Consider the following 22235-nt stretch of genomic DNA (forward strand, 5'->3'; position numbering starts at 1 on the left):
TCACATATAATAGTCGGGCGGTTGCAGATGGGTTATTAGCAATTGAGAGTTGGTGTGGGTGAACAAACAGCTAACCCGCACACCCATTTGTTTTACTATCAAACAATTGATTCCCATTCAAAGTCCTATTTTCCCTTAACCCTTAACCCTAAACCTAACCCCTAACCCTAATTCTAACCCTAAACATAACCCCTAAGCCTAAAATAGCCTTTCTTCTTGTGGGGGCCGGCGAAATAACCCCACTTTTCCGGACTTTCCTTGTTTTACTATACTTGTGAGGGCTTCTGGTCCCCACAAGGATAGTACAACCAAAGAAACAAACACACACACACACACACACACACACACACACACACACACACACACACACACACACACACACAAAGCCTCTGTCTGCACTGATTCAGGGTCAGTAGATTCTACTAACAGTATGGTAGGGGTCACAGCACACGCCAGCCTCATTAATACCCTAACCCTTAACCCTTACAAAGGGCTGAGGTGTGTGTTTGTGTGTGTGTGTGTTTGGTACCAGAAGTCCTCACAAGTATAGTAAAACAAGGAACATTCTGACATTTCGCCAGTACCCACAAGGAAAAAGGCTGTTTTAGGCTTAGGGGTTAGGTTTAGGGTTACAATTAAGATTAGGGTTAGATTTAGAGTTAGGGGTTAGGTATAAGAGTTAGGGGTTTGGGGTTAAGTTTAGGTTAAGGGTTAGGTGAAAATAGGATTTTGATTGGGAATCAATTGTTTGGTCCCCACAAGGATAGTAAAACAAACGTGTGTGTGTGTCTGTGTGTCACGTCAAACGTTCACCTCAGAGTACATCTGTGGTTACAAGGATTTCTCATTCTGTGGAGAATAGATTATGAGAACATGAGAGTTATTATAGAAGTCATGGGAAGTTATAGGAACTATACACCTCGTAAAAATGCGCTTCGGGATCTTAAGCACAACAAATTTGTAACATAATGCACGAATTGGATTCGTAACATACTGTATCACGCAAATTGGATTTGTAACATATTGCACGAATTGGATTCGTAATATATCACACAAATTGGATTCGTAACATAGCACACAAATTGCATTCGTAACATATCACACGAATTGGATTCGTAACATATCACACGAATTGGATTCGTAACATATCACACGAATTGGATTCGTAACGTATCACACGAATTGGATTCGTAACATATCACACAAATTGGATTCGTAACATATCACACGAATTGGATGAAGTAGTACACAAAAAACGGGGACCTGTTTTGACTCAAAACTACTGGCTGAAATTATACAAAAGTTTGAGAGTGCATCTTTAATTTAATTTCACAATTTAAAGCACAAAACCATATCATGGGTTAAAAGCAACAGACCCACTACTGTATGTTCTCTGGCACAACATGGACAATAAAGTATTCATCTTCTTCGATCCATCATTGATTTTCCCAAACCACGTTGTGAAAAGGGAATCAGATTCATATTCACAATTTTAAAATGGACGCTCATAATAACGATGACTGCAGGTGAGACTTCTCCCCCAGGCAAGGCAGGTAGGTAGGTAACCACCACTGGATAAAATCATCTCCCCATCAGTGGCTCACATTCACCAGGTATAAAACAAGCAACCAAATCCAGATGTCAGGCCCAGCTACAGGGTACCTGATGTACAGGTGTGCTGCTGCCCTCTAGTGGTAGCCTAATGTAGCACAGCTCTGTCGGCACACATATTGGTGACTCATCCCCAGGAAGGGTCTCGTAAAATAAATAAAAATAGTCGCTGAGCATCGGCTCCGGGCATTGATTAATGCCTCGTAAAAAACAACTGTGAACTCGGAAATCTCTGACTTCTGACTTCAGTAATAAAGAGATGCTCTGCTTTTCCACAAAGCAAGTCCTGCAGGCTCTAGTTTGATCTTATCTTGATTATTGTCCAGTCATATGGTCAAGTGCTGCAAAGAAAGACCTAGTTAAGCTGAATCTGGCCCAGAAGAGCGGCACGTCTTGCTCTTCATTGTAGTCTGAGGGCTAATATTAATACTATGTATGACAGTCTCTCTTGGCTAAGAGTTCAGGGAAGACTGACTGCATCACTTCTTGTTTTTATAAGAAACATTAACATGTTGGAAATGCCAAATTGTTTGCATAGTCAACTTACACACAGCACTAACACACACACTTACCCCACCAGACATGCCACCAGGGGTCTTTTCACAGTCCCCAGGTCCAGAACAAATTCAAGGAAACGTACAGTATTATACAGTGCATGGAACGCCCTTCCATCTTATATAGCGCAAGTGAACAGCAAACCTGGTTTAAAGAAACAAATAAAGCAACACCTCATGGCACCACGCCTCTCCCCCATGTGACCTACTTGTGTATGTGTACTGACATGTATGTGTAACTGATAGATGCACACAAACACACTACATGTTCATGTTTTAAAATGCATTTAAATTGTAAAGTATTTAGTCTGTAATGTATTTTTCGTTATGTGTCGGACCCCAGTAAGACTAGCTGTCGCCATTGGCGTTGGCTAATGGGGATCCTAATAAATCAAATCAAATCAGTGCGTTCAAGACAACTGAGAAAACAAGCTCCTACTGGGAAAATAGTTTTGAAAGGTCAACCAACTCGGGATTCCTACTCAGGCCTCTTTCTAGAGCTCCGACTTTCTGACCTGAAGATCACTGACGTCATGAGTTGTCACCCGTTGTCTTGATCACATTATTACTACAAATTCACAAGTCATGAAAACGAGTCAATTAGCCTGTTGTGTAAGAAATGTTCTCTTATTGTGTTCTAATCAGAACTGCTGTTTGCTCAGGTGGAACACGCACGACTGTAAGTCGCTTTGGATAAAAGCGTCTGCTAAATGGCATATTATTATTATTATAAAACAAACGCTAAGGCTGTCTGCCCTTGTTCAGTTTTTTGGCGGGAACATCGGCAGCTCGGGCTCCACGGGTAGGTCTAAATGGATCAGTCAGGAGACGAGACCAGAACCGTTCTACTTTTGTCTACAACCTCCAAGTTTGGTTCGTCTTGCGACCTGTTCACTTCTTCTTGCTACTCAAAAAATGGATGGTGACCGACACGACAAAAGCGATTTGTTAAAAATCCAAAATAATGGAGGTCATCAGACTCTTCCGCCCAATGAGCAGCGAGCCTGGGGACATACAGCGCACTAGGGACTAGGTTAACTATCCTGCTCTACTGCATACTTGTTAAATGCATCAGAAAGGAATTCACCACATGGACAACATTTTATTATGCCATTTTAATGTCATCATTTTTTCAAGAATCGAATACAAATGGATACACATACATTTATTTTCACCTAAACCACATGTAACCACTATTGCAATGAACATCACAATACAAAATAAAACAAAAATATCAGAAGTCGGCTTTCAAGCTCAGGGATAGTCAAAAAGGGGCCACATGCACTCATTCATACACCAGGACACACACCAAGAAATATAATCAATTTCTATGGACACACACACACACACACACACACACACACACACACACACACACACACACACACACACACACACACACACACACACACACACACACACACACACACTATAGACAGGGCTTTGTACAACATTAAAGAGATGTGGCCCTAACAATAGTGTGTTGAGGGGGTAGAGAGGAGGGTAGTGTGATAGAAATAGATGGAATGGCGGAGGGGTAGAGAGGAGGGAGGAGGGAGAGGTACAGAAACAGCCAAAGTGTCCATAAAACACATATTTCTATATTACAGTTAAGCCATCTTTTTACTCAGTATAAATATTCTTCATCCAAAAGTCAGTGCAGTGCCTTCTGCTCTAGCCTGAGTCCCAGTTAGCTAGCAAGACAGCACAAACAGATCGGGGACTCAGGCTACTTCTGCTGCAGGGCAGGCTTCAACTGGGTCCTCTCCTTCACCACGCCTACTTTCAACCGGGTCCTCTCCTTCACCACGCCTACTTTCAACCGGGTCCTCTCCTTCACCACGCCCACTTTCAACCGGGTCCTCTCCTTCACCACGCCTACTTTCAACCGGGTCCTCTCCTTCACCACGCCTACTTTCAACCGGGTCCTCTCCTTCACCATGGGGGCCTACTTTCAACCGGGTCCTCTCCTTCACCACGCCTACTTTCAACCGGGTCCTCTCCTTCACCATGCCTACTTTCAACCGGGTCCTCTCCTTCACCACGCCTACTTTCAACCGGGTCCTCTCCTTCACCACGCCCACTTTCAACCGGGTCCTCTCCTTCACCACGCCCACTTTCAACCAGGTCTTCTCCTTCACCACGCCCACTTTCAACCGGGTCCTCTTCTCCACTACTATACACCAGGTCCTCTTCTCCACTACTATACACCAGGTCCTCTCCTCCACTACTATACCACCAGGTCCTCTTCTCCACTACTATACACCAGGTCCTCTTCTCCACTACTATACCACCAGGTCCTCTTCTCCACTACTATACCACCAGGTCCTCTTCTCCACTACTATACACCAGGTCCTCTTCTCCACTACTATACCACCAGGTCCTCTTCTCCACTACTATACACCAGGTCCTCTTCTCCACTCCTATACACCAGGTCCTCTTCTCCACTACTATACACCAGGTCCTCTTCTCCACTACTATACCACCAGGTCCTCTTCTCCACTACTATACACCAGGTCCTCTTCTCCACTACTATACCACCAGGTCCTCTTCTCCACTACTATACACCAGGTCCTCTTCTCCACTACTATACACCAGGTCCTCTTCTCCACTACTATACCACCAGGTCCTCTTCTCCACTACTATACCACCAGGTCCTCTTCTCCAATACTATACACCAGGTCCTCTTCTCCACTACTATACCACCAGGTCCTCTTCTCCACTACTATACCACCAGGTCCTCTTCTCCACTACTATACCACCAGGTCCTCTTCTCCACTACTATATCACCAGGTCCTCTTCTCCACTACTATACACCAGGTCCTCTTCTCCACTACTATACCACCATGTCCTCTTCTCCACTACTATACACCAGGTCCTCTTCTCCACTACTATACCACCAAGTCCTCTTCTCCACTACTATACCACCAGGTCCTCTTCTCCACTACTATACCACCAGGTCCTCTTCTCCACTACTATACCACCAGGTCCTCTTCTCCACTACTATACCACCAGGTCCTCTTCTCCACTACTATACACCAGGTCCTCTTCTCCACTACTATACACCAGGTCCTCTTCTCCACTACTATACACCAGGTCCTCCAAACAGCTGTTTCACTTTACACACAAATCACTTTACGTTTTCTTGTTGTTCTTGTCTTATTTTTTTTCTCTCTATCTTTTTTTTTTTTTTCTTCTCACCCTGTACCTCAAAAGTCCAGCTGAGAAGTACGAGTTGTTGTTGTTGTTTTTCTAGTGTTGTTCTTTTGTTTGTTTTCCAACCAATTTGTTTAGCAGATATACATTTCTTAAATGTTTAATGTTTATTTTCATCGCCTGATTTCCCTTTTCTAGCTCCACAAAGTCTTGCCGTCCGTGCGGTGCAGCAGTCATTCATCCTACTGGATCCCTCTGAACAGACACATGGCAAAGACCATGGCAAACAGCTGTAGGGAAGACACAGGAGAGGCCGGACATGCAGTCAGGGCACAGAAACAAGACAAGTGTTTAAACATGATTAGACGACTTAGTTCTGGCTTGACCTAATCAATGGAATAGATTGCCATATCTATAGTCATTATACCCCAGCGGTGCCTTCATGGTATGTTGTCCTATGTAATGTACTGTGTGTTGAGTAACAGTCCGGCAATACCAATACTCTCCACCAGGTGGGGCTATAGTACTGTAAAAAAGTTAATGAAGTGACTAGCGCTTGTTTCAAACGATGCGTTCCCCAGTATCAGCGTCAGTTGCTGTGTACTGTGTACTGTGTGCTATGTGTGGGGGAGATAAGTTACGAAACAGCCTACATTACTAATCACATACACTGATAAGGAAAAATCTGGTTGATTCGGGTGCTACTCACAAAATGTTCATTATAAGAAACAAAATATTGAATCCTACCTCAATGGTGAGCACCACGATGGCCAGTGCTCCAGCCACATAGATATATAGCTCAAAGTAGTCCACCACCGCTGAGTAACAACCCTGCCGACACACAGAGAGAGAGAGACAGGACACTCAGTCACCAATGTCACACACACACACCACACACACACACACCACACACACACACACACACACACACACACACACACACACACACACACACACACACACAGAGAGAGAGACAGGACACTCAGTCACCAATGTCACACACACACACACACACACACACACACACACACACACCACACACACACACACACACACACACACACACACACACACACAGAGAGAGAGACAGGACACTCAGTCACCAATGTCACACACACACACACACACACACACACACACAGAGAGAGACAGGACACTCAGTCACCAATGTCACACACACACACACACACACACACACACACACACACAGAGAGAGACAGGACACTCAGTCACCAATGTCACACACACACACACACACACACACACACACACACAGAGAGAGAGAGACAGGACACTCAGTCACCACACCACACACACACAGAGAGAGAGACAGGACACTCAGTCACCACACCACACACACACAGAGAGAGAGACAGGACACTCAGTCACCAATGTCACACACACACACACACACACACACACACACACACACACACACACACACACACACAACCGAGAGAGAGACAGGACACTCAGTCACCAATGTCACACACACACACACACACACACACACACACACACACACAGAGAGAGAGACAGGACACTCAGTCACCACACCACACACACACAGAGAGAGAGACAGGACACTCAGTCACCACACCACACACACACAGAGAGAGAGACAGGACACTCAGTCACCAATGTCACACACACACACACACACACACACACACACACACACACACACACAGAGAGAGACAGGACACTCAGTCACCAATGTCCTCAGCTGTTGGTGTTGTGTTCAGGAGCTTCAACATTAGTCAGGACGTAAAGGAAATAGCTTTTTCTCACAAGGAGTGGAGCTGTGGGAGTTGTACTGAAGACCACACACACACACACACACACACACACACACACACACACACACACACACACACACACACACACACACCACACACACACACACATACCACACACCACACACCACACACCACACACACCACACACACACACACACACACACACACACACACACAGACCACACACACACACACACACACACACACAGACCACACACACACACACAGACCACACACCACACACCACACACCACACACCACACACACACACACACACAGACCACTATCACTACCCACCTTGTTGTTTCGGAAGAGCATTTTCCCCATCAGACACTCCTCCTGGCTGACGTATGCTGAGTCTCCTGTGTGGCTACCCCTCCTGCAGCAGGCTGCAGGGACCATCTCGTTACGGTTGATCAGCCGGAACAGGCTCTCCTCAAAGTCCTCCGGGCTGTTCACTCCACAGCAGTCAAACTGGGGGGACACAGAGGTTGATGGTTCAATTCCCGCTGGGAATCACACACAGATACTGAAAATGGATGCAGAGCCATGTAAGTCACTTTGGTTGAAAGTGTCTGCTAAGTAGATGATTGTATTTTGTACATGTCTACCAACAGCAAGTCTCACGGTTGGGTTCAATTCCATTTGAAGTCAGTCACATCTGGAAGTGAACTGATATGGAATTTACTTGAATTGAGTAGATTGAAATGGATTTTAACCTCACAGTATATTAGCCTTACACTGTTCATGACGGCGTTCCAGGTTCCAGTGAAGACATCAGTGTTGTTGTAGCCCTGGTAGTGTCTCTTCAGCTCCTTGGTGAAGTACTCTCTGGTCAACTAGGTAGGAACATGGAGGATGTTAATATTAGTTCTGTATGGTCAGAGGTTATATAGTACTGTATCATCATGATAACATATCTCGCCATCATGGTTGACAACTCCGTTGTATCCTCCTCCCAGAGTGCAAAGGGCCTTGGCGTGACCCTGGACAACACCCTGTTGTTCTCCGCTAACATCAAGGTGGTGACCCTATCCTGTAGGTTCATGCTCTACAACATTCGCAGAGTACGACCCTGCCTTACACAGGAAGCGGCACAGGTCCTAATCCAGGCACTTGTCATCTCCTGTCTGGATTACTGCAACTCACTGTTGGCTGGGCTCCCTGCCTGTGCCATTAAACCCCTACAACTCATCCAGAACGCCGCAGCCCGTCTGGTGTTCAACCTTCCCAAGTTCTCTCACGTCACCATGCTCCTCCGCACACTCCACTGGCTTCCAGTTGAAGCTCGCATCTGCTACAAGACCATGGTGCTTGCCTACGGAGCTGTGAGGGGAACGGCACCTCCGTACCTTCAGGCTCTGAACAGTCCCAAAATTAATTTGACCCTACACCCAAACGAGGGCATTGCGTTCATCCACCTCTGGCCTGCTGGCCCCCCTACCTCTGCTGAAGCACAGTTCCCGTTCAGCCCAGTCAAAACTGTTCGCTCCTCTGGCACCCCAATGGTGGAACAAGCTCCCCCACGACGCCAGGACAGCGGAGTCACTCATCACCTTCCGGAGACACTTGAAACCCCACCTCTTTAAGGAATACCTGGGATAGGATAAAGTAATCCTTCTACCCCCCCTTATAAATAAATAATTTGTAAAGTGGTTGTCCCACTGGCTATCATAAGGTGAATGCACCAATTTGTAAGTCGCTCTGGATAAGAGTGTCTGCTAAATGATGTAAATGTAAATGATGACAGGAACAGTGTTTGTAGGTTCTATAGTACTGTATCATCATGATAACAGGAACAGTGTTTTTACATCACAGTGGATGGTCAGAGGATCTAGCTACTCACATGCTCCCGGAATATGAAGGCCAGGATGGCTGCAGCCAACTCTGCCAGGAAGATGACCAGGATGAGCATGAAGAACTGCAGGGACAAAGTGGAGAAAGCGAGAGAGAGAGAGAGAGAGAGAGAGAGAGGGGGGAGGGGACAAAGAGGATAGAGAGAGAGGGGGGGACGGACAAAGAGGATAGAGAGAGAGAGGGGGGACAAAGAGGAGAGAGAGAGAGAGGGGGACAAAGAGGAGAGAGAGAGAGAGAGGGAGACAGATAAAGGCAGAGTGAGAGAGTAACAGAGAGAGTAACAGAGAGAGAGTAACAGAGAGAGAGTAACAGAGAGAGAGTAACAGCGAGAGAGTAACAGAGAGAGAGAGAGAGAGTAACATAGAGAGTAACAGAGAGAGAGAGAGTAACATAGAGAGTAACAGAGAGAGTAACAGAGAGAGAGTAACAGAGAGAGAGTAACAGAGAGAGTAACAGAGAGAGAGTAACAGAGAGAGAGAGTAACAGAGAGAGAGTAACAGAGGGAGAGTAACAGCGAGAGAGTAACAGAGAGAGTAACAGAGAGAGAGAGTAACAGGGAGAGAGTAACAGAGAGAAAGTAACAGAGAGAGAGTAACAGAGAGAGAGAGAGTAACAGAGAAAGAGAGTAACAGAGAGAGAGAGAGTAACAGAGAGAAAGTAACAGAGAGAGAGTAACAGAGAGAGTAACAGAGAGAGTAACAGAGAGAGAGTAACAGAGAGAGAGTAACAGAGAGAGTAACAGAGAGAGAGTAACAGAGAGAGAGAGTAACAGAGAGAGAGTAACAGAGAAAGTAACAGAGAGAGTAACAGAGAGAGAGTAACAGAGAGAGAGAGTAACAGAGAGAGTAACAGAGAGAGAGTAACAGAGAGAGAGAGAGTAACAGAGAGAGAGTAACAGAGAGAGAGTAACAGAGAGAGTAACAGAGAGAGAGTAACAGAGAGAGAGTAACAGAGAAAGAGAGTAACAGAGAGAGAGTAACAGAGAGAGAGAGTAACAGAGAGAGAGTAACAGAGAGAGAGTAACAGAGAGAGTAACAGAGAGAGAGTAACAGAGAGAGAGAGTAACAGAGAGAGAGTAACAGAGAGAGAGTAACAGAGAGAGTAACAGAGAGAGTAACAGAGAGAGAGTAACAGAGAGAGAGAGTAACAGAGAGAGTAACAGAGAGAGAGTAACAGAGAGAGTAACAGAGAGAGAGAGTAACAGAGAGAGTAACAGAGAGAGAGTAACAGAGAGAGAGAAAGTAACAGAGAGAGAGTAACAGAGAGAGTAACAGAGAGAGTAACAGAGAGAGTAACAGAGAGAGTAACAGAGAGAGTAACAGAGAGAGAGTAACAGAGAGAGAGGTAACAGAGAGAGAGTAACAGAGAGAGAGAGTAACAGAGAGAGAGTAACAGAGAGAGAGTAACAGAGAGAGAGGAACAGAGAGAGAGAGAGTAACAGAGAGAGTAACAGAGAGAGAGTAACAGAGAGAGAGAGAGTAACAGAGAGAGAGTAACAGAGAGAGAGTAACAGAGAGAGAGTAACAGAGAGAGTAACAGAGAGAGAGTAACAGAGAGAGTAACAGAGAGAGAGTAACAGAGAGAGAGTAACAGAGAGAGTAACAGAGAGAGAGAGAGTAACAGAGAGAGAGTAACAGAGAGAGAGTAACAGAGAGAGAGTAACAGAGAGAGTAACAGAGAAAGAGAGTAACAGAGAGAGAGTAACAGAGAGAGAGTAACAGAGAAAGAGAAAGTAACAGAGAGAGAGTAACAGAGAGAGAGTAACAGAGAAAGAGAGTAACAGAGAGAGAGTAACAGAGAGAGTAACAGAGAGAGAGGTACAGAGAGAGTAACAGAGAGAGAGTAACAAAGAGAGAGAGTAACAGAGAGAGAGTAACAGAGAGAGAGGAACAGAGAGAGAGAGAGAGAGTAACAGAGAGAGAGGAACAAAGAGAGAGAGAGTAACAGAGAGAGAGTAAAGGAAAAGTGAGTGTGTCACTAAATATCATAATCTGGCATAGCCCACAGAGCCCACAGAGCCCACAGAGCCCACAGAGCCCAGAGAGCCCACAGAGCCCACAGAGCCCACAGAGCCCACAGAGCCCACAGAGCCCACAGAGCCCACAGAGCCCCCAGAGCCCACAGAGCCCACAGAGCCCACAGAGCCCACAGAGCCCAGAGCCCACAGAGCCCACAGAGCCCACAGAGCCCACAGAGCCCACAGAGCCCAGAGCCCACAGAGCCCACAGAGCCCACAGAGCCCACAGAGCCCACAGAGCCCACAGAGCCCACAGAGCCCACAGAGCCCACAGAGCCCACAGAGCCCACTCAACATTAGCTATGCATGAGGCCAGCTGCACAGAAGGCTACAGGATGGCAGGACATAATATTATGTCTGTTTTACTATGGCTTCTTTCTTTTCCATCTCAGGCCACAACGACAAATCGAAAAATACAGACCAAAGATACACTATATATACTGTATAGAATGAACAGACAAACATACACACACACACACACACACACACACACATATATCCCCCCGACACACACAAACAGCCACCCTCCCAACCATCACCAGTCGACTTACAAAGAGAAGCAGACACTTGTTCTCCCGGATGGCTCCGCAGCAGCCCAGGAATCCCAGGAGGAAGAGCAATCCCCCCATGGCCAGGACAATGTAGACCCCAGTGAAGAGCAGAGGGTTGGCTGCTACGATCTCCCTGAAGCCTGTAGGGTCCACCAGCACCCACACCCCTACACCCAGGAGGAAGGAGCCTCCCAGCTAGGAGAGAGAGAGAGAGGGAGGGAGAAAGAGAGCGAGAGAGGGAGAAAGAGAGAGAGAGGGAGAAAGAAAGAGAGGGAGAAAGAGAGAAAGAGGGGGGAGAAATAGAGAGAGAAAGAGAAAGAGAGTGGGTTTAGTTTAGGGTTAGTGCTATCCGGTCTCCTTGGGATAGTCTTGATATCAGCCCTCTGATTACAGTGAAGAGCAAAACGTGCCGCTCTGTTCTCGGCCAGCTGCAGTTTTTCTAGGTCCTTCTTTGCAGCACCTGACCCTAACCCTAACCTTAACCCCTAACCCTAACCTTAACCCCTAACCCTAACCTTAACCCCTAACCTTAACCTTAACCCCTAACCCTAACCTTAACCCCTAACCCTAACCTTAACCCCTAACCCTAACCTTAACCCCTAACCTTAACCCTAACCCTAACCTTAACCCTAACCTTAACCCTAACATTAACCCCTACCTAACCCTAACACTAACAACCCTACCCTAACCTAACCTTAACCCTTACTAACCCTAACCTTAACCCCTAATCCTAACCTTAACCCTTAACCCTAACCTTAACCCTTACCTAACCCTAACCCTAACCTTAACCCCTAACCTTAACCCCTAACCCTAACCTTAACCCCTAACCCTAACCTTAACCCCTAACCCCTAACCCTAACCTTAACCCTTACCTAACCCTAACCTTAACCCCTAATCCTAACCTTAACCCTTAACCCTAACCTTAACCCTTACCTAACCCTAACCCTAACCTTAACCCCTAACCTTAACCCCTAACCCTAACCTTAACCCCTAACCCTAACCTTAACCCCTAACCCTAACCTTAACCCCTACTCTAACCATAACCCTTACCTAACCCTATCCCTTACCTTAACCCCTAACCCTAACCTTAACCCCTAACCCTAACCATAACCCTTACCTAACCCTATCCCTTACCTTAACCTTTTTTAATGTCAACTTCAATGGGGTGACGTCAGAGTTGGGATGTCCCAAGGATACCAGATAGCAAGGACCATTAGTTTGGTTTATATGCACATCATTCATTACAATGAATGGAAGAAAGAGAACGTGTTCAGGTGAGGTGGGAAACCTAACACAGGCTTATGAAAACCTCACCAAAGAGGGAGGGAGGGAGGGATGGGGGAGAGGGAGAGATACGGGTACTGCAAGAGTAAATATAAATAAAGGGATGACTAGCAGATTCTATCTTTACCCACAACTGTTCATCTGTACCTTTAAAAGGGGGAATCAGCAGTTGCTACATCCATTTTTTTGACTTATAAATTAATAATATGTAGCCATTGATTCTTGAAGAATATAACTTATAAATGCCTCATGAGCTGAGTTCAACTGTCGTACACCCCATCAGAACCCAAAATACAAGCTTGTTAACACGCCAATGTTTGTAAACAAAGTAAATGTAAACAAACACTGTATAGCCTCAAAACCTGGTTAAAACTATACATTTTGTATCATGGATGGTCAGTCCTCGCATCCATAGCTCTGTCTATGAATTTGAGAGGGGTTAACATTTCTCCAGCTCCATCCCTCAGCTTTTTTACCGAAACAGATGATGGTTGCATTTAGGTGCGGAAGTTTGTGATAGGCTACATATTGTTCAAACATTAACATAGTGTATAAACACTACCCTGGCCAAAATAAAACCATGAAATAGTGAACTATTGAGGATGAAAGGGAGAGAGAGAGAGAGCTAAGAAGGAGGAAGGAGGGGAGAAGGAGAGGTAAAAGCCTTGTCTGTCTTATTGTCTTTATGCCTCAGCAGGGGGTGGGTTAAGGCCTATAAGGTAGGTCAGTGGGGGGCTTCAGCCTTGCCTCTACCTCTCAGAGTGAACCCCCCATCCCTCCTCCCCCTCTTCATCACTATTCCCTCCTCCCCCTCTATCACTAAACCTCTATTCAATTTTTTTCAATTTAATTTCAATTTATGGGCTTCATTGGCATGGGAAACGTGTGTTAACATTGCCAAAGCAAGTGAAGTAGATAGTAAACAAAAGTGAAATAAACAATAAATATTAACAGTAAACATTACACTCAGAAGTTTCAAAAGAATAAAGACATTTCAAATGTCATATTATGTATATATACAGTGTTGTAACAATGTGCAAATACAAGCCTCTATCTGCTTTCCCAGTGGGTGACTCTCTTTAAGTAAAGGGGGCTATTGAGGAGGAGGGGAGGGGCTAGAGATAGGAGCTTCATACATACACTCGTCACACCATCCCTTCCTGCTGGGAAAGAACTGGGTTTCTTCGATGAATGTCACATAAAAAAATCTGTCAAATGTTATAGCTATAGAAGCTATTTATTTTGGTTTAGAGAGTCAATGTTGTTGCCTCGTGGGAGGATCTGTTTGTCTGAGAATGGAAATGATGACAAATGTGTCTCAAACCTGAGACCAAAGGCCTGCAACTAGATCTGCCAGCACAATAATAAAGCCTCCATTTCATTGCCAATAACCTTAAATGGGAAGAGTACTGTTCAGTATGTATACCACAGGAGAAAAGTGCGTCAGGAGAATACTTACGAAGATGAGGAAGTTGAAGACGAACATGAGGTATTTGATGCAGCTCAGACAGTCTCCGTCCATGGCTGTCCCTGTCGCTGAAGCCTCCCCTAACCCCTGAGAGACAGAGAAAACACACACAAACAGGCTAGTTAATGAGTTCTGCCAATGCTTGCACACACATACAGTGGGGAAAAAAAGTATTTAGTCAGCCACCAATTGTGCAAGTTCTCCCACTTAAAAAGATGAGAGAGGCCTGTAATTTTCATCATAGGTACACGTCAACTATGACAGACAAATTGAGAAAAAAAAATCCAGAAAATCCCATTGTAGGATTTTTAATGAATTTATTTGCAAATTATGGTGGAAAATAAGTATTTGGTCACCTACAAACAAGCAACATTTCTGGCTCTCATAGACCTGTAACTTCTTCTTTAAGAGGCTCCTCTGTCCTCCACTCTTTACCTGTATTAATGGCACCTGTTTGAACTTGTTATCAGTATAAAAGACACCTGTCCACAACCTCAAACAGTCACACTCCAAACTTCACAATGGCCAAGACCAAAGAGCTGTCAAAGGACACCAAAAACAAAATTGTAGACCTGCACCAGGCTGGGAAGACTGAATCTGCAATAGGTAAGCAGCTTGGTTTGAAGAAATCAACTGTGAAAGCAATTATTAGGAAATGGAAGACATACAAGACCACTGATAATCTCCCTCGATCTGGGGCTCCAAGCAAAATCTCACCCCGTGGGGTCAAAATGATCACAAGAACGGTGAGCAAAAATCCCAGAACCACACGGGGGGACCTAGTGAATGACCTGCTGAGAGCTGGGACCAAAGTAACAAAGCCAACCATCAGTAACACACTACGCCGCCAGGGACTCAAATCCTGCAGTGCAAGACGTGTCCCCCTGCTTAAGCCAGTACATGTCCAGGCCCGTCTGAAGTGCATTTGGATGATCCAGAAGAGGATTGGGAGAATGTCATATGGTCAGATGAAACCAAAATATAACTTTTTTGGTAAAAACTCAACTCGTCATGTTTGGAGGACAAAGAATGCTGAGTTGCATCCAAAGAACACCATACCTACTGTGAAGCATGGGGTTGGAAACATCATGCTTTGGGGCTGTTTTTCTGCAAAGGGACCAGGACGACTGATCCGTGTAAAGGAAAGAATGAATGGGGCCATGTATCGTGAGATTTTGAGTGAAACCCTCCTTCCATCAGCAAGGGCATTGAAGATGAAACGTGGCTGGGTCTTTCAGCATGACAATGATCCCAAACACACCGCCCGGGCAACGAAGGAGTGGCTTCGTAAGAAGCATTTCAAGGTCCTGGAGTGGCCTAGCCAGTCTCCAGATCTCAACCCCATAGAAAATCTTTGGAGGGAGTTGAAAGTCTGTGTTGCCCAGCGACAGCCCCCAAAACATCACCGCTCTAGAGGAGATCTGCATGGAGGAATGGGCCAAAATACCAGCAACAGTGTGTGAAAACCTTGTGAAGACTTACAGAAAACGTTTGACCTGTGTCATTGCCAACAAAGGGTATATAACAAAGTATTGAGAAACTTTTGTTCTTGACCAAATACTTATTTTCCACCATAATTTGCAAATAAATTCATTAAAAATCCTACAATGTGATTTTCTGGATAGTTGACGTGTACCTATGATGAAAATTACAGGCCTCTCTCATCATTTTAAGTGGGAGAACTTGCACAATTGGTGGCTGACTAAATACTTGTTTTCCCCACTGTATATAGACAGACCTGTCATTTAAATGGATTCTGTTCTGTGAAGAAAACACACAACATGAAACTCAGCGCCCACTTTTTTAATGACTTCTGCCTGTCAAATGTAGCCTACACAAAGTGAGTAGCTGGCCCATACAGGGTTGTCATTACAGCCAATACAATCTCAACAGAAGAACAGCCACATTATCTCCACATGCATCCTGCACCAGCAACACTTCCTGCACCATCCCAGAAACCAGACCCCTACAGTACAGGTTGGGGCAGCAACATATCTGCAAAGTCACAACCACATACCTCAGTAGACCTCCCCCCCCCCCACACAACTTATGATAGTATTTACTAGCAAAACTTTGGACCTGGTTCGGTTCACCTGGAAGTGTCTGAATCCATCCCCCCTTCAGACTGAACTAAACAGCATCCACCCCCTCCCGTTCAGACTGAACTAAACAGCATCCACCCCCCTCCGTTCAGACTGAACTAAACAGCATCCACCCCCGTTCAGACTGAACTAAACAGCATCCATCCATCCCCCCTTCAGACTGAACTAAACAGCATCCATCCATCCCCCCTTCAGACTGAACTAAACAGCATCCATCCCCCGTTCAGACTGAACTAAACAGCATCCATCCCCCCCTCCGTTCAGACTGAACTAAACAGCATCCATCCCCCCTTCCGTTCAGACTGAACTAAACAGCATCCATCCATCCCCCCTTCAGACTGAACTAAACAGCATCCATCCATCCCCCCTTCAGACTGAACTAAACAGCATCCATCCATCCCCCCCTTCAGACTGAACTAAACAGCATCCATCCATCCCCCCTTTAGACTGAACTAAACAGCATCCATCCATCCCCCCTTCAGACTGAACTAAACAGCATCCATCCCCCCCTCCGTTCAGACTGAACTAAACAGCATCCATCCCTCCCCCTTCAGACTGAACTAAACAGCATCCATCCATCCCCCCTTCAGACTGAACTAAACAGCATCCATCCCCCGCTCCGTTCAGACTGAACTAAACAGCATCCATCCATCCCCCTTCAGACTGAACTAAACAGCATCCATCCATCCCCGTTCAGACTGAACTAAACAGCATCCATCCATCCCCCCTCCGTTCAGACTGAACTAAACAGCATCCATCCATCCCCCCTTCAGACTGAACTAAACAGCATCCATCCATCCCCCCTTCAGACTGAACTAAACAGCATCCATCCATCCCCCGTTCAGACTGAACTAAACAGCATCCATCCACCCCTTCAGACTGAACTAAACAGCATCCATCCCCCGTTCAGACTGAACTAAACAGCATCCACCCCCCCCTCCGTTCAGACTGAACTAAACAGCATCCATCCATCCCCCTTCAGACTGAACTAAACAGTATCCATCCATCCCCCCTTCAGACTGAACTAAACAGCATCCATCCATCCCCCTTCAGACTGAACTAAACAGCATCCATCCATCCCCCTTCAGACTGAACTAAACAGCATCCATCCATCCCCCCTTCAGACTGAACTAAACAGCATCCATCCATCCCCCCTTCAGACTGAACTAAACAGCATCCATCCATCTCCCCCTTTAGACTGAACTAAACAGCATCCATCCATCCCCCCTTCAGACTGAACTAAACAGCATCCATCCCCCTCCGTTCAGACTGAACTAAACAGCATCCATCCATCCCCCCTTCAGACTGAACTAAACAGCATCCATCCATCCCCCCTTCAGACTGAACTAAACAGCATCCATCCCCCGCTCCGTTCAGACTGAACTAAACAGCATCCATCCATCCCCCCTTCAGACTGAACTAAACAGCATCCATCCATCCCCCGTTCAGACTGAACTAAACAGCATCCATCCATCCCCCCCTCCGTTCAGACTGAACTAAACAGCATCCATCCATCCCCCCTTCAGACTGAACTAAACAGCATCCATCCATCCCCCCTTCAGACTGAACTAAACAGCATCCATCCATCCCCGTTCAGACTGAACTAAACAGCATCCATCCACCCCTTCAGACTGAACTAAACAGCATCCATCCCCCGTTCAGACTGAACTAAACAGCATCCACCCCCCTCCGTTCAGACTGAACTAAACAGCATCCATCCATCCCCCCTTCAGACTGAACTAAACAGCATCCATCCATCCCCACTTCAGACTGAACTAAACAGCATCCATCCATCCCCCCTTCAGACTGAACTAAACAGCATCCATCCATCCCCCCTTCAGACTGAACTAAACAGCATCCATCCATCCCCCTTCAGACTGAACTAAACAGCATCCATCCCCCCTTCAGACTGAACTAAACAGCATCCATCCATTCCCCCTTCAGACTGAACTAAACAGCATCCATCCCCCCTTCAGACTGAACTAAACAGCATCCATCCCCCTTCAGACTGAACTAAACAGCATCCATCCATCCCCCCTTTAGACTGAACTAAACAGCATCCATCCATCCCCCCTTCAGACTGAACTAAACAGCATCCATCCATCCCCCTTCAGACTGAACTAAACAGCATCCATCCCCCGTTCAGACTGAACTAAACAGCATCCATCCCCCCTCCGTTCAGACTGAACTAAACAGCATCCATCCCCCCTTCCGTTCAGACTGAACTAAACAGCATCCATCCATCCCCTTCAGACTGAACTAAACAGCATCCATCCATCCCCCCTTCAGACTGAACTAAACAGCATCCATCCATCCCCCCTTCAGACTGAACTAAACAGCATCCATCCATCCCCCCTTCAGACTGAACTAAACAGCATCCATCCACCCATTCAGACTGAACTAAACAGCATCCATCCCCCGTTCAGACTGAACTAAACAGCATCCATCCATCCCCCTTCAGACTGAACTAAACAGCATCCATCCCCCCCTCTGTTCAGACTGAACTAAACAGCATCCATCCATCCCCCCTTCAGACTGAACTAAACAGCATCCATCCCCCCCTCCGTTCAGACTGAACTAAACAGCATCCATCCATCCCCCCTTCAGACTGAACTAAACAGCATCCATCCATCCCCCCTTCAGACTGAACTAAACAGCATCCATCCCCCCTCCGTTCAGACTGAACTAAACAGCATCCATCCATCCCCCCTTCAGACTGAACTAAACAGCATCCATCCATCCCCCTTCAGACTGAACTAAACAGCATCCATCCATCCCCGTTCAGACTGAACTAAACAGCATCCATCCACCCCTTCAGACTGAACTAAACAGCATCCATCCCCCGTTCAGACTGAACTAAACAGCATCCACCCCCCTCCGTTCAGACTGAACTAAACAGCATCCATCCATCCCCCCTTCAGACTGAACTAAACAGCATCCATCCATCCCCCCTTCAGACTGAACTAAACAGCATCCATCCATCCCCCTTCAGACTGAACTAAACAGCATCCATCCATCCCCCTTCAGACTGAACTAAACAGCATCCATCCATCCCCCTTCAGACTGAACTAAACAGCATCCATCCCCCTTCAGACTGAACTAAACAGCATCCATCCATTCCCCCTTCAGACTGAACTAAACAGCATCCACCCCCTTCAGACTGAACTAAACAGCATCCATCCCCCCTTCAGACTGAACTAAACAGCATCCATCCATCCCCCCTTCAGACTGAACTAAACAGCATCCATCCATCCCCCCTTCAGACTGAACTAAACAGCATCCATCCCCCCTTCAGACTGAACTAAACAGCATCCATCCATCCCCCCTTCAGACTGAACTAAACAGCATCCATCCATCCCCCGTTCAGACTGAACTAAACAGCATCCATCCACCCCCTTCAGACTGAACTAAACAGCATCCATCCATCCCCCCTTCAGACTGAACTAAACAGCATCCATCCATCCCCCCTTCAGACTGAACTAAACAGCATCCATCCATCCCCCCTTCAGACTGAACTAAACAGCATCCATCCACCCCCTTCAGACTGAACTAAACAGCATCCATCCATCCCCCCTTCAGACTGAACTAAACAGCATCCATCCATCCCCCTTCAGACTGAACTAAACAGCATCCATCCATCCCCCTTCAGACTGAACTAAACAGCATCCATCCATCCCCCTTCAGACTGAACTAAACAGCATCCATCCATCCCCCCTTCAGACTAAACTAAACAGCATCCATCCCCCTTCAGACTGAACTAAACAGCATCCATCCATCCCCCCTTCAGACTGAACTAAACAGCATCCATCCATCCCCCCTTCAGACTGAACTAAACAGCATCCATCCACCCCCTTCAGACTGAACTAAACAGCATCCATCCATCCCCCTTCAGACTGAACTAAACAGCATCCATCCATCCCCCCTTCAGACTGAACTAAACAGCATCCATCCCCCCTTCAGACTGAACTAAACAGCATCCATCCATCCCCCTTCAGACTGAACTAAACAGCATCCATCCATCCCCCCTTCAGACTGAACTAAACAGCATCCATCCATCCCCCCTTCAGACTGAACTAAACAGCATCCATCCATCCCCCTCCGTTCAGACTGAACTAAACAGCATCCACCCCCCTTCAGACTGAACTAAACAGCATCCATCCCCCCCTCCGTTCAGACTGAACTAAACAGCATCCACCCCCCTTCAGACTGAACTAAACAGCATCCATCCCCCCTTCAGACTGAACTAAACAGCATCCATCCATCCCCCCTTCAGACTGAACTAAACAGCATCCATCCATCCCCCCCTTCAGACTGAACTAAACAGCATCCATCCATCCCCCCTTCAGACTGAACTAAACAGCATCCATCCATCCCCTTCAGACTGAACTAAACAGCATCCTTCCCCCCTTCAGACTGAACTAAACAGCATCCAGCCATCCCCCTTCAGACTGAACTAAACAGCATCCATCCATCCCCCTTCAGACTGAACTAAACAGCATCCATCCATCCCCCTTCAGACTGAACTAAACAGCATCCATCCATCCCCCCTTCAGACTGAACTAAACAGCATCCTTCCCCCCTTAAAACTGAACTAAACAGCATCCATCCATCCCCCCTTCAGACTGAACTAAACAGCATCCATCCCCCTTCAGACTGAACTAAACAGCATCCATCCATCCCCCTTCAGACTGAACTAAACAGCATCCATCCATCCCCCCTTCAGACTGAACTAAACAGCATCCATCCATCCCCCTTCAGACTGAACTAAACAGCATCCATCCATCCCCCTTCAGACTGAACTAAACAGCATCCATCCATCCCCCTTCAGACTGAACTAAACAGCATCCATCCCCCCTTCAGACTGAACTAAACAGCATCCATCCATCCCCCCTTCAGACTGAACTAAACAGCATCCATCCCCCCTTCAGACTGAACTAAACAGCATCCATCCATCCCCCTTCAGACTGAACTAAACAGCATCCATCCATCCCCCCTTCAGACTGAACTAAACAGCATCCATCCATCCCCCTTCAGACTGAACTAAACAGCATCCATCCATCCCCCCTTCAGACTGAACTAAACAGCATCCATCCATCCCCCCTTCAGACTGAACTAAACAGCATCCATCCATCCCCCTTCAGACTGAACTAAACAGCATCCATCCACCCCCCTTCAGACTGAACTAAACAGCATCCATCCATCCCCCCTTCAGACTGAACTAAACAGCATCCATCCATCCCCCTTCAGACTGAACTAAACAGCATCCATCCATCCCCCCTTCAGACTGAACTAAACAGCATCCATCCACCCCCTTCAGACTGAACTAAACAGCATCCATCCATCCCCCTTCAGACTGAACTAAACAGCATCCATCCATCCCCCTTCAGACTGAACTAAACAGCATCCATCCATCCCCCCTTCAGACTGAACTAAACAGCATCCATCCATCCCCCTTCAGACTGAACTAAACAGCATCCATCCATCCCCCTTCAGACTGAACTAAACAGCATCCATCCCCCCTTCAGACTGAACTAAACAGCATCCATCCATCCCCCCTTCAGACTGAACTAAACAGCATCCATCCATCCCCCCTTCAGACTGAACTAAACAGCATCCATCCACCCCCCCTTCAGACTGAACTAAACAGCATCCATCCATCCCCCTTCAGACTGAACTAAACAGCATCCATCCATCCCCCCTTCAGACTGAACTAAACAGCATCCATCCATCCCCCCTTCAGACTGAACTAAACAGCATCCATCCCCCTTCAGACTGAACTAAACAGCATCCATCCCCCCTTCAGACTGAACTAAACAGCATCCATCCATCCCCCTTC

At 46.5% G+C, this 22235-nt stretch overlaps 2 protein-coding genes across 2 annotated transcripts in view; one reads left to right on the top strand and one right to left on the bottom strand.

The window, feature by feature from the left end:
- The first annotated feature begins 1516 nt into the window (after positions 1–1516).
- LOC121560049 (putative proline-rich protein 21) lies at positions 1517–5394 on the top strand. The gene is made up of 3 exons (XM_045213859.1): positions 1517–1526; positions 3864–4090; positions 4293–5394. The coding sequence occupies exons 1-3, from the start codon at positions 1517–1519 to the stop codon at positions 5388–5390; spliced, it is 1335 nt and encodes a 444-aa protein (XP_045069794.1). The 3' UTR covers positions 5391–5394.
- A 97-nt stretch (positions 5395–5491) lies between these two features.
- The window catches only part of LOC121560050 (tetraspanin-18-like), a 119016-nt gene continuing 102272 nt past the window's right edge, over positions 5492–22235 (bottom strand). The window contains exons 3-9 of the mRNA XM_045213862.1: positions 14289–14384; positions 11546–11740; positions 8967–9041; positions 7861–7959; positions 7418–7594; positions 6069–6152; positions 5492–5611 (exon numbers count right to left, since the gene is read on the bottom strand). Coding sequence (XP_045069797.1) covers positions 5564–5611; positions 6069–6152; positions 7418–7594; positions 7861–7959; positions 8967–9041; positions 11546–11740; positions 14289–14384 — 774 coding nt within the window. The 3' untranslated portion in view covers positions 5492–5563. The remainder of the gene's footprint in view (positions 5612–6068; positions 6153–7417; positions 7595–7860; positions 7960–8966; positions 9042–11545; positions 11741–14288; positions 14385–22235) is intronic.

This window comes from Coregonus clupeaformis, unplaced genomic scaffold, assembly GCF_020615455.1.
Source record: "Coregonus clupeaformis isolate EN_2021a unplaced genomic scaffold, ASM2061545v1 scaf0162, whole genome shotgun sequence".
Taxonomy (NCBI): domain Eukaryota; kingdom Metazoa; phylum Chordata; class Actinopteri; order Salmoniformes; family Salmonidae; genus Coregonus; species Coregonus clupeaformis.

What these genes read in the sequence shown, in the direction of transcription:
- LOC121560049 (XM_045213859.1), top strand. An exon ending in CCACGCCTACTTTCAACCGG is followed by an intron (nt 4,091 to 4,292) that starts GTCCTCTCCTTC and finishes ACTTTCAACCAG; the next exon opens with GTCTTCTCCTTCACCACGCC.